General features: G+C 45.7%; 1 protein-coding gene across 1 annotated transcript; it reads left to right on the forward strand.

Moving 5' to 3' along the window:
- The first annotated feature begins 930 nt into the window (after positions 1-930).
- Positions 931-5,327, forward strand: LOC112970889 (urotensin-2 receptor-like). The gene is made up of 2 exons (XM_026075758.1): positions 931-1,214; positions 3,617-5,327. The coding sequence occupies exon 2, from the start codon at positions 3,760-3,762 to the stop codon at positions 4,906-4,908; it is 1,149 nt and encodes a 382-aa protein (XP_025931543.1). The 5' UTR covers positions 931-1,214; positions 3,617-3,759; the 3' UTR covers positions 4,909-5,327.
- Positions 5,328-19,385: the final 14,058 nt, after the last annotated feature.

Raw genomic sequence — 19,385 nt, forward strand, 5'->3', positions numbered from 1 at the left:
GGGAACAAGCTAGAGAAGGAACTGGCTCTCGGTTAGTAACAGAAGATGTAGGAGGGAGCCAGGGACCAGCTCATGCCACTGGCTGCCACCTCGCAGGAGCACCAAACCGCCCACTTGGAAGAACCACTAATGGTGGTGGCTAGCCAAATGCAGACCAGCGACAAAGCAATGGCSCTGAGCAGCAACTCCCCGATATCCACATCCATCGAGGGCCACCCTGGGAGATGGGATCTCCTCACTTCATGCTGGTATGAATCAGAGGCAACTCTCCATGGAGCTAAAGCAGGAGAAAGATCAAGTCCAGCATGAGCAAACAACCTACACAATATTCAGCTGCTAAAATATTCCTGAGCTTAACTTAGCCATTTCTCAGCGCCATCCCCTTCCTCAGCACTGCTGTTTTTCTAGGTGCCTGGTAGCTCTCACTTTGTCTTTGCACTCCTTGAGTATCACTAGGGAAAGGCAACCAGCTGAACCCCAAATAACATAGCTAACATTTCGTTATTGCCAGTCTAAAATATCTCAGATGCTGTCGTGCGTGATACCACTGCACAGATTCATTTGTTCATATGCTGTCCAACCCAAATAAACTTTGACTTCACTTTGGAATTGATCACAGCATTAAGGAGCTCGGCCATTTCCTCCTCCCCAGAGGAATTTAACCCTCCCTGGCCTGACACCTCTTCCCCGACACAACCGTTTTGCTCAGGCAACATTAGACATTTGCACTCTTCTGTGCAATGCAAGAGGGGCTGCCAGCTTTTCATATCACTGGTCTGGGATGAAAACAGCAGTGACATGTTGCATTCCCAGCTGGCTCACAGCCAGGCAAGGCGAGTTGGCAGAACAAGCCCCAGCTATCAAAATGCTGCTTCTTTAAAAAGGATCTTCGCTGGCTGCAGTCAAAGCCACGCTATGCCTAACGTCACTGAGCAACAGAAATAGCAGGCGTGAGTTAAGGGAGGAGAATGAGAGTATTAAGAGCGCACAGATTTCAAACATACTTGGCTAGGTAGCACACTCACTTCTTGCCACTGCCTTTCCAGATGCGACAAGAGCACCAGGGATCTCTCACTGTCTTCCCATGAAGAAGGATTCTCTTTATTTCTGCTCTTTTTTTTTTTAGCTACAGTTTTAAGTCCTTTTTAAAATCATCAGATTTATTTTTATTTTATTTCTTGTAGGAAACTTCATCTGCTGGATTTAAGAGCCAGGTTTGAGCAGGACAAATTCATTTATGTTTGTAACTAATGGGTTGTGCATGGTACCCCTGCGTGGTGATATGGTAGAGCAAAAGGCAGGAATGACTGAGAAAAATGCTTAGACCATAAGATGCTCTAAACTGCTGCTTGGAATAACAAGCTCTTTATTGTGTATGTGTGCATGTGTGTGAGTATATACATTTATGCAAGAGTGCAGGAATGACAGTAGCATTAAAACAATGCAGGGTTTCCTCATTCTATTTAATTTTCCTTGAGGACTGAGGACCTGCCTAGGTGCGGGCTCTGTTTCAAGACGGGTGAAGCATCTGAATGAAGTTAGCGGCTGTAGCAATTTGATGAATTAAGCAAAACGCAGGTTCAGTGGAAGAACAGAGCAGGGAGATGTGGTGTGCTGAGCTCTCTCAGGCACAAGCTGTCACTTCGGGGGCACTGCACAAACGTGCACAGGCACAGGGCAAATCTGCCCTTCTTCACAGTGCCTAGAGCACAATCAGGGCAGCTGCAAAAAAACAGCACCTGGGCCACGGAAATATGCTCTTGAAAATGAGCTAGCATGAAACCAGCTGTGCTCAAGAGCAGCATGCGCAACCTGCGCTGGGCTTAGCTGGGGCATCCCGTGCAGAGCCCTTCGTTCCCAATGGAATGAGCAGTGACTGGGTGACAGAGGCACTGGCAGAGCCTGTGAGCATGTGTGTCTCCTTCATGCACGGTACTTCAGCTACAAGAACAGCTTCTACGCGTATAAGGAAGCACATTGACAAAGCAAGTAATGAGGGAGCAAGCTGGCACACRGGGAGGCTGACTACACATGCCCAAAGCCAGAGTGGAAAGGGACCACACTGCTCAGCGGGGCAGTGAGGAGGCAGGTTTGATTTTGCAAGGTCCGGGATAGCTGAGATGCTGGTGAGACTGTCAAAGCTGAGATCAGGAGAAACTGCTCACAGAAGGAGCACTGTCCACTCCAGGACCATGTTCAGCCTTTATCCCTTGGACGTTTGCACTCAAAGGGATGGTGGGATGGGTTCTGTGCACCACTCTACCAATTGTTAACCGAGGAGAAATCTCTATGTACTGGATTGCCCTCTTTTATACAGACTTTTTGCATAACATCTCTATAACACCAGTCAACCACGGCAGGTTGTAAYGGGGAAGGAACGTGAGGGCAAGTCATGAAGAAGATGAACATTGTCCAACCTCTAGCACTGTAGTGGTTATTCTGTCAGGGTCTTTGGTATACGTACAGCCAGAGGAGGGCCTAGTACTGTAACCCTGCTGCGGAGGAGCAAGTGGGAGGAAGGGCAAAGGGGTCAGAGCTGATGTGGAGGCAAAGGGATACTGAATTCATTGGGAAAAGCTGCAAAACTTGCCAAATTCCTATGATAAAACAAACCCAACCTGTCCAGCATGAGGGACAGGGAAATCCTTGCCTGATGAGCCCTGCAAGGTTAAGGCAGCCCAGGACCCCTTCTTACATTTTTCCATAAGAACAGACAATCTGAGCTCCATAAAACACATAGTACAAATGCAGATCTATGTGCAGGTTGGCACAAACCTGTACTGCACCTTAAAATTCTAGCATTTTAGGTATGTCTTCACTATTTTTCTCAGGTAGGTCTGATCTCCCTTTGCCTACACCCAGAGCCAGTGTATAAGCGTTAGGCTTGAGCTAACGAAAAGCTTCAGCATATGAAGGGCTACTACTTGCCCTGAATGCTGCAGAGCAAGCATGCAACTCTGCATAAGGCTGTTTAGGCACGTTCACAGACAAGTTTGTCTGAAATGTATCTATGTGTGGACACGTGAATATCTGGGGGTTCACACTAGAGAGCATGAAAAAAACAGTTTATGCGCATACAGTGCAACCTGCTATATAGATTGAAAATGGCTTTGTTTTCCATCACTTCACTACAGTTTGAAACTGCAAGATGAGACTTAGCAGGAGCTTCTCATTCAAGGAAAGTTGTTCTGTGGAAACTCTGCAGAAATGCTGGGCAGGACTTTGAGTGTGTCACTGAAGTAAAATAGGCATCAGTTTGGCTGCAAATGGAAAGTCAAGGTTTGCTTTCCCTTTTCTGGTGTCTTGAACTCCTTCATGTTAAGAGCTTAGCAAGTGCCAGGTCGCCAAGACTTAAGCAATCATTCTGATAGGTCTATAAGATACCATTATGAATTTAATAAGGATGTTTTTTTCCCCAACCCCAAACTAACTTTGAGGATTGCAGCAAGTGGTTCCAAGGATCTGCACAACCTTTTTGTTGAGTAGCCTCAATGCAAAAGACCCTTGGTACCTGCAAACAGTGCAAATATGTACTCAGGATAAGTGACTTCTGAATGATAAATTCTGTTGCTCTGTCAAATTTCTAATATGTTGGTTGCTGATGTCTTTCCTCTAGTGGAGAAAACAGATCTTCTTTGGATGAAAATCTGCTAAGAAATGATTTACCAGCTCCCAGCAGTCACATTTCTCAGAGCAGAAAAGCAGAACTGCAGACCCCTGTGGCATGAACAAAGCATCCAGTATTAAAAGGCCAGGAGGATGTCCCTAACCAACGAGCCRGAGAGCCACTTTTCAGCAACTCCCTACATGGTCATGGACACAAGCGACGGTGGCCTGTTCAGGATCAGACCCAACACCTCCATCAATGCCACCTGGGACAGCCCTCCAGCCACCGGTTCCATGGAGGACATGTTTGCCATCTGCACCATCGGAACAATCCTTTCCCTTATGTGTGTGATTGGGGTCACAGGCAATGTCTACACATTGCTAGTGATGTGCCATTACTTGCGATCATCTGCTTCCATGTATATTTACATCATCAACCTTGCTCTGGCGGACCTGCTCTACCTTCTCACCATCCCCTTCATTGTCGGAACCTACTTCATTCAGAAATGGTACTTTGGGGACATTGGCTGTCGCATCCTCTTCAGTCTGGACTTTCTCACTATGCATGCCAGCATCTTCACCCTCACAGTCATGAGCACAGAGCGCTACTTTGCCGTGCTGAAGCCCCTGGACACAGTGAAGAGGTCCAAGAGCTACCGAAAAGCCATTGCTGTTGTCATCTGGCTGGTGTCACTGCTGCTCACCCTCCCGATGCTCATCATGATCCAGCTGGTGCAAAGAGACAACAAAAGTATCTGCCTGCCCACCTGGAGCAAGCTGTCCTACAAAGTTTATCTCACCATCCTTTTTGGTACCAGCATCGTGGGCCCAGGGGTAATCATTGGCTACCTCTACATCAGATTAGCTAAGATTTACTGGGTGTCACAAACAGCATCCTTCAAGCAGACCAAGCGGCTGCCAAATCAAAAGGTGCTCTATTTAATTTTCACTATAGTGCTGGTTTTCTGGGCTTGCTTCTTGCCTTTCTGGATATGGCAACTCCTCTTCCAGTATTATGAATCCTTCCCATTGTCTCCCAAGGTGATGAAGAACATTAATTATCTGACAACCTGCTTAACCTACAGCAACAGCTGTATCAACCCCTTCCTTTACACCCTGCTCACCAGAAACTACCGGGAATACTTGAAGAACAGGCAGCGGTCTCTTAGCAGCAGCAGTAGGTACTTCCAAAGGAGGAATCGATTTCAGAGAATTTCAGGGAGATCCCTCTCCACAAGCAGTCAGCACTGCACAGAGACATATGTTCTTGCTCATGCTCCTTTGGGAAACAGCAGTGCCTGAAGGTAAAATATATCCCCAAGAACAATCAATATTGACTTCAATGTTGCTTTGATTTAAAGTGTACATTGTAAAGGCAAGGCCTTAGCAGACCCATAACGTGCAATAGTTCAGAGGCTGTGCCATATGCCTCTTCTCATTTCCCTCTGTGCCACTGATCTGAGGCTAGCAACACTCAGCTGAACATCTATCTAAATAGCCTTTTGCTTTTTATCTTTATATTTTATAGTGTATGTCTCCTCAAGTAGCCATCAATAATGAAAGCCTATAATAAGGCCATGATTTTTAATGGTATCTGCTGTCTCACAGAGCTAAAACTTATGTTATTTTGTGAATGGCTGTAGTTTGTTCTTTTTAAAGCAGTAATGCTCAATTAGTAGTTGTACGAGGACTGAAAACAATGAAATAAAGACAAAGCAGCTGATGTTTGTGACATGCAATCCAGTTTGAGTTTGGGGTAGAACTGAACAGTTTGGAGGAAGAATATCCAAGGACATTTACATCCTGGTTTTGGTCTCATTCACACTTACTCCTTCACATCTTACACCAACATGTATGCACTGGGCTTGATTTTCCATTCACACAAGTGTCCGTAGTAGAGTTACCCCTGCAGTACACTGGMGTGCACGTTAACACAGGTAGACTTCCCTGTGACAGTGGCACAGTTGGAGGACACTCAGCATCATCTAACATGCTGACACTGAACACATGAGCACCCATGGCGGCAGAATATCTGCCCTTTTCCCTCCTCCAAGGAAGACTCAGAAACTTCTGATTTTGTTATTCTCAGGGCATCCAAAAACAAACCACAACATCCAGCAAGAGACCAGACCTATGTCACACAGTCCAGGCAGGGAAAGGAAGAGGGGAGTGGGTGAGGAGATGGGATCTCCAGCTGGCAGAGCTGYGCTAGCAGGAGTCCCTAATATCCTCAATTATAAAAGCAAAAGTTCCCTATTAATGAGATAACCTTTTCTGTTCACAAGGGATGGTTTTGCTTTACTGCTACAAAATGTGAATATAGCCCTGTCTACACCAGGAACACTTTGCCTGTCCTGGCTTTCTCTGATGATAAAGCTTCATTAGTATAAATATACCCTCCCTGATGTTTGGCACTTCTCCAAAGTGTCTAATAGTACCTTTTCAGAGATGTGGCCAACATCAGAGCAGGAGTTCTCCACTTGCATTAGACTTGTGGCCTCATTAGCAAGGATACAATGATTGCAACCTGCAATGCCAACAAAACTCTAACCACGTTACAGAATTAGAAGCAAATTAATGCTTAGGAGCAAACTCAGAACTGTGGCATGATACTCCATTTGGCAGCAAACTGCATTTGCTTATAGAGGAACTGAATTCGGCTTTAAACCATCTATTCCCCTTCAGGGTATTTACCTGGTGATTCCTCATGGGGACAACAAAAGCTCTGCTTTCAGCCTACCTGGATGATATGCTTGGCCAGATATTGCCTCTTCCACACACAGTCTCAAAGCAGGTTATGAAAAGGGAAGGTTCCCTCTGTTGTGAAGGAGGACTCTTGAACACAGTTTAAACATTTAACTGGTGCAGAAGCTGGAACAGCCTCACTTTGTTCCTCACCTCCTCCACACAGACCACACACCACTGGTTCTGCAAGGTCAGGACTCTTTCCCTGCGCTCTTCTGGAGGTACAGCACGCTGAACAGCAAGTCCTCCTTTACTATTAGCTCTTTCCTGATTATATATTCCCTTATATTGGCTCTTCCCTACACTGAGAATGCTTTGTTAGCCTGCTGACTCCTCAGGCTGGAGTCACACTAGTCAAAGCACATTAGAGACAGGAAAACATCATTCACATTGTTTTAGGGAAGGGGGAGCCAATGCATGAGAGGTGAAGAGGCTTGCTTTATTCATAAACCTATGCTATCCATTTATTTATTCAGGTCTTTACTGGGGGACTCCCTGCTTCACAAGCAGGACATGCAGCCTCCATCCAGGGCTATTGGTTCTCATTTCGTTTGAAGCTGGCGCTGTGCTGTCAGCAGGGGCTTGCAGCGGGTTTGTTAAATCAGCACAACAAAGCCAAGAGAAAAGAAGATACCCACAAGGAAGGGTATGATTGCAAGTGACATTTCCATCAATACTGGCTCATCTTTGAATGACGAGGTAGTTCATTCAAGCCTTTCCACTTCCACCCCAGGCTGTTTTTTTTTTTTTCCCCCCCTCCTTCAAACATTTGCATCCATCACCACTCAGTGCAGGCAGTGACAGGGGAATGTAACACCCAGTCTACAGGTAAAAAACAAGGCTCTGAGCCATCCACAAGCAGCATTTGTCTCAGCTCTGCATTCCCAACTAACTTCATGGGGTGTCAGCCACCCTCAAATACCAGAAAACAGACGGCTGTCCTGATCCTAAAGCCAAACAGCAACTCATCCACAAGACCTGCCAAGCATAAGTAGTGGAGCCCATGCCATCAGCAAAGTCCAAAGGAGGAACTGCCTCCTCCAAGACCAATATGAATTACTTAGTTAACTATAGCTGTAAAATAATTATTGCACCCTATTTATTCCCCCTTGCAGAAATTTATTATCAGTCAAAAATCCAAAAGCTAATTGTTGCCCCCGGGTTTGCAGAAACAGATCACTGTAAGTTGAAATCAGTGTGAAAGGGATGTGTGTACATGTGCCTGTGTACCCCAGACTGTGCCCTTACACTTGTGCCCCATTTGCTCTGCATTTCTACCCTTTCACCATCCTGAAATCTTATATCCTCCCCAGCATTTGGCATCCTGCAGGCCAGGTTTTACCAACCAAACTCCAGGTAGGTGAGGTCAAAACTCCAGGTTTTTGCTAGTTTAAGCCAGGGAACATTTAGTAACAGCTCAAGGCTTAAACAAACTCTAGCTGTAAATGCACCATGTCCAAAAAGGCCCAAGACATAGATACAGGCCTCTGCACCTCTGGGGACTGAAACAGTGAGGGCCAGGCAACATTTTTCATTTGGATAGCGTCTTTGCCAGAAAAAGATGAGGTTCATGTTTACCCAAACTATTTGCAAATCTGTCCAAAAATTCAAGAATCTTTCTGGATTTTTTTTTTTGGGGGGGGGGGAAATACTGAATTGCCTCATTTCAGCCTTTAGGAGGCAAAACAGCACAATTTCTCACTTCAAGAAAATGTTTTACTCCTCATCTTGCTTCAACTTAATTTAAAAAAAAGTCTCTCTCATTTTGTTCAAACCACAGGACTCTTACAAATAATCTTGCAGTTTGGCAAGCAGAGAGCAGCCATTCACCTTGTCTGACACCTGTCTGGACAGGGCGGACGCCCACCTGCTCTGCCCTGCTCCACTTCCGGAGCTGCAGGAGTCACCGGCACAAAGCCTTCATCCATGGCCACCAGGACGGCTGCAGCCCAGTCTAGGGCAGAGTGGCTCTGCAGCCCATGTCATCTAAACCCCCTCCTCATCCTCACAGCCTCGCTGACTGCAAGGATGAGTGTAGGATGGGGCAAACCTGGGCCACCCTCTTCACACTGCACCGGGGTCTCACCTCACTCCCTGGGAGAACAGCCAGGCCAGTAGTTCTTCAGTTTATCGCTAACCAGCCAGAAAAGCCTTGGCACACACTCCCAGAAGAGTATCTGGACAATAAATCAGCATTCAGAGTTTTGGTTCATTTACAGCTGTCAGATGTGCACATAGTAGCTGGATTAGAAAGAGGGATGTAAGGAGGTTTTAGCTCTAGGTCACCAGCTCAATACCTGGCTGGGTTGCGAGGAGTGGGATTTTTCAGTAGTATTTCATTTCTCAAGGGTGCTTGCTAGGAAACTTTTCATTTCAATGTTTKCTTGGTGGCACTGAAAGGGGAGGATAAAGGTTGAGCAGATCTTGGATAGCAAATCCGTTTCTTGGCAGAGCTGCCTAGAAGAAATCATTTCTCTTGACAGTGCTGCTCCACTTGTATTGACAGTGGTTGCCACACCAGGACGCCTCAGCTGCAGCGCAGCTGCCCCAATCATGCCTGGGGCCCTCCCCACGTATCTCCCAGAGGAGCTGCTGCATTAGCACACACCCAGATAGAGTTGGTATTTTTTCTCTTTTCAAAATGCAAGATCAAATCCTGAGATCCTCATGCAGGTATTACTCCTTTCTCACATCAAAATCCAGCCATCTCTGATGTGTAATTGGAGAATTCTTTGGAAAAAAACTGTCAGATCCCCTTCTGTATTTGATCAGCTTTGTTTTAAAGTGACACCCAGGCATGCTGAATATTCCTCTAGGCCCACCTTGAATCTGGGCGAGCTATGCACAAGATCTACTCCATCTACTCATTGTATGAGATGCCATATCCTGGAGAAACTGCCAGCTCTAAATGATTCTGATCCTCTTTGCATCTCCAAATTCAACATCACAACAGTAAGATGCTTTAGTCCATCTGATTTGCAGTTAAGGATCCTGGTTTAAGAATATCAGAAACTTGGTAGAATCAAGATAATCAAGTGTAATATCAGAAAACAAATTGTACTGCAAGAACAGAGAGGCATATCTGTAAGTGGGCTGGAAAAGAAGAGGCAGAGCAAAAGGATAAAGTTTGTTGATGATTCTAGGTTATTCAGTACAGTAAAACTGAAAGCTGACTGCAAAAGTTGCAGAAAACTCACATTGTTGAGTGAGTGGGTGCCAAGTAGCAGATAAAATTCACAGCTAATATTGACAAAGAAACACATATGAGGAAAAATACTCTTATCCTTACATGCACAGTGATGGACTCTTCATTAACTCTTATTACTCATGAAAGAGAGCTTGGAGTTACAGTAGACCAGTCCCAAGTTACCAGCTTCACACCCAGGAGCAACACAAGAAGCAAACATGCCACTTACGAAGAAAGGCACCAAGAGCAAAATGATTCGACCCAATCCAGCCATTTACACATGCTTCTTCCACCTTTGTTTAAAACTGAGGCATTTCCCTGAGTTTATCACCGCTCATGTTACTCAAATACAATGTTAGTTTGCCACATGGTATGACCCAAGCTAATACACTTAACTTCAGCACATACCTTGAGCACTATCAACTGAAACTACTACAGGCCTGTGGAGAAAGGTTCCCACAGCATGTCGGTCTGTTTTGGGGTCCCATGGCTGTGACCATGCTGTGGATTGACCCTACCTTAAACCAGGTCCCAGAAGAGTTTGTGCTGGGGAAGTGCCCAGGGCCCCATGCCGGAGGGAGCCTCTCCAGAGAGCTGCACCGCAGGGGCAGAGCCGCTGCAACAGAGGGGCTAGCCACAGCTCTGCCAGCTGCTTCGGGGGAGACCAAACAGAGCCAGTCTCCAGTCATGGATGAGGACAAGGCACGTAAATCTGATTCATGCGTGCGGCTCAGTAGCCGTGCTGTCCCCCTTGCAATGAGAAGCCAAGCAACAGCAGTAGGGCTGCTGCAACGGGCCCTGGAAATATCTTAGGAGACAGTTTCACTTAGTTTTATTCTGGTTTTCCCAAGAACAAACACCCCAGAACAACAGCTCTAGAGATCAAGGAGGTCACCAGTCAAAAAAGTCAGAGAGTGTAGTGAAATTTATATGCAAACTGAAGGCTTGCTGCTAAATCCAGCCATCCCAAATGTTTCTCATCTGCAAAGCCATCTGCTTGTGAGGAGAACTCATGTTTTTATCACCAGAGAAAGTGCAAATATCATAAATTTAATTTTAAAGAGCAAAACACTCAAGGAATCAGAATTGTCAAGTAGCTGCTGTTACTAGTTTAAAGCTGTCTAGAAAGATGATAAAATAACACAATAATAGCAAACGTAAAAAATCAGTGAAAGAACCTGCCCTAATCATATATTAAAACATCCACCAACACAGGATGAGACAGGAGAGGATTTGTCATGGGAATTTTGATTGTAACAACTGAACTGGCTGATTCAGGCATCACCCATTTATCACAGGCATCCTGTAACTCCAGTAAGAGTGAGGGGTAAAATATTGRCACCAAATGCAGTTCCAGCCACTAAATAGCCAAGATCTGTCTTTTTAGATGTGTCAAAGGCATCACAAATGGTTTAACTGCCAACAGAGAGATCCTCAAAAGGAATTAATACTTTCAGAAAAGAAAGGCAAATGTCAGTAACCAAATATGAACATCATTATAGTGCTTTGAGCCCCCTGGACGTGAGGCATTTCTAACTGTAGAATAACCTTTCTAACTCTTAATCATTGCACTGGAAAAAAGGGGGGGGGGGAGAAAAAAAAAAGGGTGTGGGGGGGTCTTCTACAGCACAGTGGCAGCAGGTACCCACGTGCTTTGGGAATGCATGTAACAACTATTCCTTCCAAGGCCTTCTTTTGCATGAAATTTTGTTTGCTTTCAGTCATCGAATCAGATGCACAGAGCGGAGCACGTGTGGACAGCAACGATGCACTCTGCCTTTTCCTCTGCTTGTGCTGATTTTATGTGCTAAGGGAAATGCACCCAGGCGGCCTCCTGCCAATTACTTGCTTAGTTTATGGTTTACTGCTCTAAGGAGAGCATCACATCATTAATTCATTAACCACAAGCATTTTACAAACAGAACTGTTGCATCCAAAATGTCTCTGTGAGTCGATGAGTCATCCGTGCTCCACGGTATCTTTGGAGCCAAGTCTCTGTTTCCAGAGCAGGGACTAGAGTGAGCCCAGCGCTGCGGACAAGCGGGCCAGGGCAGCAGGGCACCAGGAGCCAGAAGCCCCGATGGCTGCAGCATCCATGGACYCAGCTGCCCCTGCAGGAAAACCTCTCCCTCTGGGGTTAGAGCTGCATCAGGATAATGCTCCAGGAAGTTCACTTGAGAGATGCTGGGCCTGACTGCAAGTGAGAGAAGAAACTCCCTTGTAGTCAAGGGAGGAAACCAGTTCTGTGAATTTCATCCTTTTCTTGCCTATTGCCAAAATGTTCAGACAGTTTGGCAACATTTAGCAAAATCTGGCTAGAAATGAGCCAGGAGTGGAGCCACAGGAGGGTCCCACCTGGCATCAGCTGACATGTGCAGGTACTGTGTGGAAAAGAAAGGCTTACGAGGAAGGCTATGGGCCAAGCCACATGGGGAGCCGGGACTGACACAGACATATATTACAGTTCAGGCTGATCTCTCTGGAAGGACTGTGTGTTTAAGTTCGTACAAAGTCTGCCTGCGCTATGTTTCCAGCCGAGGCTATGAATCTTGTATTTCATGCACACTGAGCTTACCAAGGAAACACTGCGGAGCCAAGTCTCTAAACAGTACAGACAGGCTGATTTCCACTGGAGTCAATGCAGTTGAACCAGTCTAAGCTAAAAAAAGAATTTGACCCTTTGACCCTACGAAACATCAATTTAAATCATCTACATAAGTAACAGCAAAGATATCAAATGATATTGTGGATGATAAGGTAATACTTTACTAGGAGTTGCAGTATTCAAATGTGAGGCCTATTCATAAGTCACACTAAAACCAGTGCAAAAAACTATAAAGCAGAATTTCTAAAGCTTTCCAGTCCTTGAAGCATCAGAAAATGGCACGTTTCCACTCTTTAACAGCAGGCCATGTTGAACCTTCCTGTGCTGCTGAACTCTACCCAGCCTCCTCCTCTAGAGCTGGATTTCAGTACAACAGCACCAGCCATCTGGCTGCATTAGAACATCATATGTCCCTTGTTTTTTTGATGGACCAAAAATAGTAAGAGCAGTTTCCCATTTAGCAATCCCTCATTAATCAGTGGTAGTTGATGGGTTGATTACAATTTAGTTTAGCTAACTAAAGAGAAAATATCTTGGTGAGCTGCCGGGGCCTGATTCATTTTCTGCTGTCTAAAAATTCTGCCTTGATTTGAAAGCAGTCTGAAAAAATCTGTCCTGGGGACTGTCTGTGACAGCTCATGCCCTAAAGCAAACACGTATGGTGCCACACTTCTGCTCCATGGCAAGAGATGGGCTTTCATTCACGCTAGCCCAGCTGAGAGGGGCTCCAAGGCCTTATCCCACCATAACCATGAGAGAGGCAGATGTCCTACAAACCATGGGTGCTCCCCAAACATCGACACCCTGGGGCACACACAGCACTCGGCATCAAGGCTCTGCTGCTCCCAGTCCACGTTACAGGAAAAACTTCAACTGTAATGCATGAAGAAGCTGCACTCAGCCCCAGGAGATGTAAAAGTTATCTTTCGCCTATTCTATGGGAACACTACACTATTAAAATCCTTAACTGAAAATCAGAGAATCACAGAATGGTTGAGGGTGGAAGGMACCTCTGGAGATCATCTAGTCCAACACCCCTGCTCAAGCAGGGTCACCTAGAGCATGTTGCACAGGATCGCGTCCAGGCCAGTTTTGAATATCTCCAGAGAAGGAGACTCCACAACCTCTCTGGGCAACCTGTTCCAATGCTCTGTCACCCTCACAGTGAAAAAGTTTTTCCTCATGTTCAGATGGAACTTCCTGTGTTTCAGTTTGTGCCCGTTGCCTCACGTCCTGTCGCTGGGCACCACTGAAAAGAGTCTGGCTCCATCCTCTTGACACCCTCCCTTTAGATATTTGTATACATTGATAAGATCCCCTCTCAGCCTTCTCTTCTCCAGGCTAAACAGGCCCAGCTCTCTCAGCCTTTCCTCATAGGAGAGATGCTCCAGTCCCCTGACCATCTTCGTAGCCTTTCACTGGACCCTCTCCAGTAGTTCCATGTCTCTCCTGTACTGGGGAGCCCAGAACTGGATGCAGTACTCCAGATGTGGCCTCACCAGGGCTGAGTAGAGGGGGAGGATCACATCCCTCGACCTGCTGGCCACACTCTTCCTCATGCACCCTAGGATACCATTGGCCTTCTTGGCCACAAGGGCACATTGCTGGCTCATGCTCAGCTTGGTGTCCACCAGCACTCCGAGGTCCTTCTCCACAGAGCTGCTTTCCAGCAGGTCAACCCCCAACCTGTACTGGTGCTTATTCCTCCCTGGGTGCAGGACCCTGCACTTGCCTTTGTTGAACTTCATGAGGTTCCTCTCCACCCATCTCTCCAGCCTGTCCAGGTCCCTCTGAACGGCAGCACAGCCCTCTGGTGTATCAGCTACTCCTCCCAGTTTTGTATCATCAGCAAACTTGCTGAGGGTGCACACTGTCCCTTCACCCAGGTCATTGCTGAAGAAGTTGAACAAGACTGGATCTAGTACTGACCCCTGGGGGACACCGCTAGCAGTGTTGAAGCCCATAAACTTTGATACCTGGGTTTGGAATGTCTGAGGATTATCTTGGATGTTCTGAGAATCACAAATACCTACGTTAGACATTTCTCTTGGAGGAAAAAATCTCCTTAAAGCCAGGAAAAGCAAAAGCTCAGCTTCCATCCCGAGAGCCGAACTGTCAAGACGACAAAATGCCATTCCCAGGGACAGGAGATGGTTGCAGCGCCCTGCCCGTGCCAGATGTATCATTCTTTCTCCCTGAACAGAGAGGAATGATAGTGATGTGTTGAAGACACTTGGCTGAAATTCAGGAAATCTTACTTAAATTCCTGACTTCAACACAGAGCCCAGGCCAGTTGCTTAATTTTTTTCAAGCTTATCATCAATGTTTCCCTTCCTTTTCCTCAACCTTTGTCTGTCTTGCCTATTTAGCCTGTAGCTCCCGGGGGCACAGACTACCTCTTCCAAGGCTTGTGTTAGGTGGTCAGTGCAGCAGGGCCACAACAGTGACCGATATCTTCAAATGCAGCTGTGATACAAACAGCAACTTTCAGCTGCTAATCAAAAATTTACAACAGATAGGTTTTAGGTATAAGGCTTTAATCCTACAAACAGTTGCACTGCTGTCAGATATCCATCCAGAGGCAGCAATCCACCTCAGCAGTTCCCAGCAAGAAAGCAACCGGAGATCTCCAGGCATCAGGACAGAACCTGCTCTGAGCATACCCAGCGCTGGGGGGATGGCTCACATGGCTATGCTCTGCATGAGCCAGGTTAGAAAGTTGGCTCCAGAATCATTGCAGTAAAAATCTTTTTTTTCCCCCCAATGAATAATAAAGCCATCTTTCTGCCCTGCTGTGAGAAGAATGGATATCTCTGAATATCTGTTTATGTGGAAGAGCTGCACAGGCATATTTGGAGCTACTCTGACTGGTCAGGTAAATCAATCACTGACATTTAAAAATGCTGCCCAAATGGATTAGCTATCACTTTGCATATCTTGGCTACTGTCAGATGACCTTAGGAGTAGTTAAACGTAGTTATTTCTTCTAAGAGAAGTAAGCCAAATTTTCAGCTTCGGGAACATGAAGTCCCACAGCACTACCCGGCATTTGCACTAATGCCCACTGTAGCTGCCCATAGGCCAACCTGAGCCTTCAAGCTACATCTGAAAAGTGGCTTTGAAAGGTTTATAGACCTTCCATGGAGCTTCTCCACGTAAATCTGCAAGCGTCTGCATGTGTTACTCCCCACTGTACTTAAGCAAACTTTCCAGAAGTGTTCTTCTGGAGGAAAACATGGAAACATCAGACCAGAGCAAATGACTCCACCCAGTTACCAAACAGCGAGATGAGGTGTTGTGCATAGAGGAAAGGACTTTTGCAGCTTTGGATAACAGAGTTGACCCATCAAAAATGGAGAAGGGCTACGATTTCTCCTGGGGGGTGAGGAAACTCCTCCAGAGGAGCATGAATTTCAAACTGCTCAGCTCTGAATGGAGGAGACAGTGGGCCTCTCTCCTCCTGGGACAGATGAGTTCACGTCCCAAGTCTGGACCAAGTCCCACCACTTCTCTATCTATACAGAAAAGCTCTTAATATTCATTTTCCTTTCTAAAGTGCTTTGAGATCCATGCACAAAACACTAAACAGTGCAGCTTTGTGTTGGATCTTTAGCATAAACACCTGGTTATATGCTTTCTTTATTTCCGGGCTAAATAATTTTCAAGGGGAGAAAGGATTCGCCAGGTTTGTTGGGAAAAGGAGCAAGTAACCATTGGGATACAAGCAGGGAGACCTAAGAGCTCTGCCTAAGGCCATGCTGAGCTAAAGTCGTCTACCTGGCAGGCTGCAAAATGGGTTCAGCACCAAGTGATTTAGCACCTCCTCACTGCAGGATCTGCTGAGCTTACGGAAAAATCTGCCCTCCTGGGAGGCAGGCTGAAATATGAACACTGCTCAGCACACTGCAGCTCACACAGGGCAAGACAACACTCAGTTATCCTTGGCATCTCTCCCCAGAGCTGAAGTGATGTTTATAAGGACGGTCTTTTAAATGAAAGAAAAATATACCCAAGCTGAGTTAGACGGCAGATGTTTCTTTAGGCTGAAGTTTGGCAGGGGATGCAGAACAGGATTGTCCTGGCACCATCCAAGGCAGCACTCTTATGGAGGTTTCTCTGTCTCCATTTTATTTATTTATGTACTCCTTGTGAATCTATAGTTCTCGTTTGGGGCTGTGCAGAGTCTGCATGGCACAGGCTGGCAGGGACTCACAATGCCTACTGAGGGGGGAACTGAAAACTGCCTAGGAGCAGCAAAATAACCGAGTAAGGGAGTGGATGTGTACGAGTGATATGCCTGYGGCTGTCCATGTGCAAATGCTTGGAAGGGTTATTTGTTTGCCTGCGTAGTCCTTTTGTGCATGGCAGAGGGAGAGGAGTTAGGAGCTCAGTGCCTGCATATGGCTGTGCACATGAGTGAAAGCACTGTGTTCCTCCTAACCCTGAGCAACTCTGTTAGCATTCCCAATGGATAAGCAGTAAAGATAGCAGAGCCATCTTCTGGTACTGGCAACAACAAGCGTACGATTTGGGTAAGGGGTCACAGCAAGACAATCAAGAGTCACTAGCACTAATGACTTGCATGCAATGAGTTTTCCAAGATTTTCATAACCACAAAGATCTACGTTATATCTGCTTAGCATCACTTTAGAATAGCCTCTAAACAGCTCCTGCTAAAAGGTGCCAAACCAGCTTAGCAAAGCCGGGGAATACAAGAGCCATGTAAAAACAGCACCTAAATCCCCATGGGGAGAAACAATTTGTTCTTCATTTCTGTAGCAGAAAGTTAAATTGGACTCCAGTGAATTTCTATGTTCTCTGTATTCATCACATCACTGAAAAAGCTCAGCAACAACAGTATGTCAGAAATGTCATTACAACTGGCAAACCCACTTCTGCGCACTGTACGGACCAAACAGGGAAGGAGGGCCAGGCTCTGCATGCAAAGGGTGGGGAAAGGGTCATTTGCAAGCATTTTGCTAAACCTGAAACTACAGGAATATACAAATGGATGTGAAGACTGCCCAGATCCAGTGTGACACAGAAAATCAGTCAATGGCCGGAGGAAGGGGCATGAGGGGTCCCTCAGAGCCCCTTTCTGTAGGAGCTAAATCTAATGGGGCTTGTCCCCACTAAGCTCTAGGACAGATCTGCATCACACAGAAGTCTAGCATTGACACATTAGATCCTGCGACTTGATTCATAATTTTGTGGATAGCAGAGGAGTTGCAGAAATCTTGGTTGGCTCCGCAGCCCAATATAAGCAGGAACAGTGTGCAACCACTGTAACTAGCAAAGTCTGAATTCTATTACTCAATACCTGACAGCAACAGAAAATTAGTACAATTGGAATCATACAGTATGTGGTTATCCTACAGGAAATTGTACCCTGTTGGCTCAAGCCACAATAAAGAAGCTTGATATAACTCTGCAGCTCAAAGCACTGGGTCCCTAGAGCAAATCACTATTATTTGAAGCACAGTAAATGTGGGACCAGTTCAAAGGCCTCTGCAGACAGCGAAGAGCACCCCACTGACTCCAGTGAGTTTTGGATTGGCCCATAGCACTCTGCACTCCCACTGCCTGAAGYCCTTGCCCACGTTTTGCAGCACACAGGTAGAGCTCACCGAGCCCCAGCTCGCTTACATGTGAAGTGAATGCTTCCCATTTTGGCAGGGCTATAGACAGGAAAATCAGGAGACAGCGCACAGAGGGAGGATTTTTTTCTTTCTTAACTACTAGTATTTTCCGTGACATCCCTGTGGTATTCAATACATCAGAAATTAAAGAAACTACTAGAGAGAGATAGCAGATGCGCACAGGTGGGTAAGCTTTAAAATAAGCACTTTTTAATTAATTACTAGATAATGAAGTTGTAGCTGAAGCTACTTAGATAATGCCACATTAACAGCCGGCAGGATTGACAGAGCACCTATTTCACCATGCTGGCACAACAGAAATTTGCTGGATGAAGAGCACATTTCTATGAAAATTTTCATTCACCCTCAAAGCACTTCAAAAATATGGAGACTTGTTTGTCTAATTATACCCCCAGCTCCTCCCTGCACCCCAACACTGGAGTGTGAGGAAGAACACTGGGTATACTTTCAAAAGTAAGCTCCTTTTTTGCCATCTCATACCCATCCACCCATCTCTCTAATTCCTGGCCCCTTGTTCTTCTCATCAAACAAAGCTATTTAAATGCACAAGATTGCCTCAAAAGTCTAGCAAAAAGATTTAATACGTTTAAGATATGGAATCCTATCCAGACTCAGAGAAACATACTGTAGCAATTTTAAAGCTACCACAGAATAAACTCTAATTTTATAACCTATAGAATAACTCCAAGCTTTTGTCAGCAAGGCCCAAAGAAAAAGGAAGAAGAGAGTTTGTTTGCTAATTCCTTGGACAGCTGCTCTTGCATGAAAAGCAACCTTCAAAACCCTCATCTATCAGTCAAATCCTTGAAAGCACTTTGAGGATAACCTTCCAGCAGAGCCGTGGCTGTTGCATTGCAGACGTCCACCAGCAGTGCTGGGCTAGAAGCACAGAAGATAAAAGTCCTCTCTGCTGATGGCGGGGACAGGCTGACCCTAGAACCATGGGATGAGGAAAGCATCCAGGTCCTGTATTTTTCTAGGCCTGAGGAACAAATGACCTTTTCAAGGCATGGCATCTAGAGACAGAAATTCATATGCTTTGGCTGTTAGTGCTACTACAGCAATGAAAACAGATTAAGTAGACAGATGTCTAGAAACCAAGACCACATACATCAGGCAAGACCAGAATCTGAGTACTTCCCAGGAAGAAGAGATTTTTTATTAATATTGTTTTTATTTTTTACCTAGACGTCATCCTGAAATGTCAAATCTTATAGAAACATTACCGTGGTATTCACTACAAGTCTTTTTAGAAAAGTTTGGTAGTTTCAGCTTTTTCAGTAATGGACATTTTTCCACCCTATGAAGTCATCAGCCCTTTTAGTTTCTCTTTCCATCCAAGGCAGACCAAGGACTGAAATCCTTGCTGAGTCTAAGGGCTGGGCAGCACAGTGAGAGTAGGAAAAACCCATACCCACACAGTGCCTGCTCTGGAGAGCGCTCTTCATTCTGCACTTTCATTTTCCACGAGCAGCAAATTTTATTCCTGGTTTTGGTTTTCTTTCTCTCTTATTTTCTTTCCTTAAATGATCATAAGTTTCTAATGGGACTCTGCGTTTTCTTTCATCCCAATTGGCAGCAA

This window comes from Apteryx rowi, unplaced genomic scaffold (genome assembly GCF_003343035.1).
Source record: "Apteryx rowi isolate R43461 unplaced genomic scaffold, aptRow1 scaffold_41, whole genome shotgun sequence".
NCBI lineage: Eukaryota > Metazoa > Chordata > Aves > Apterygiformes > Apterygidae > Apteryx > Apteryx rowi.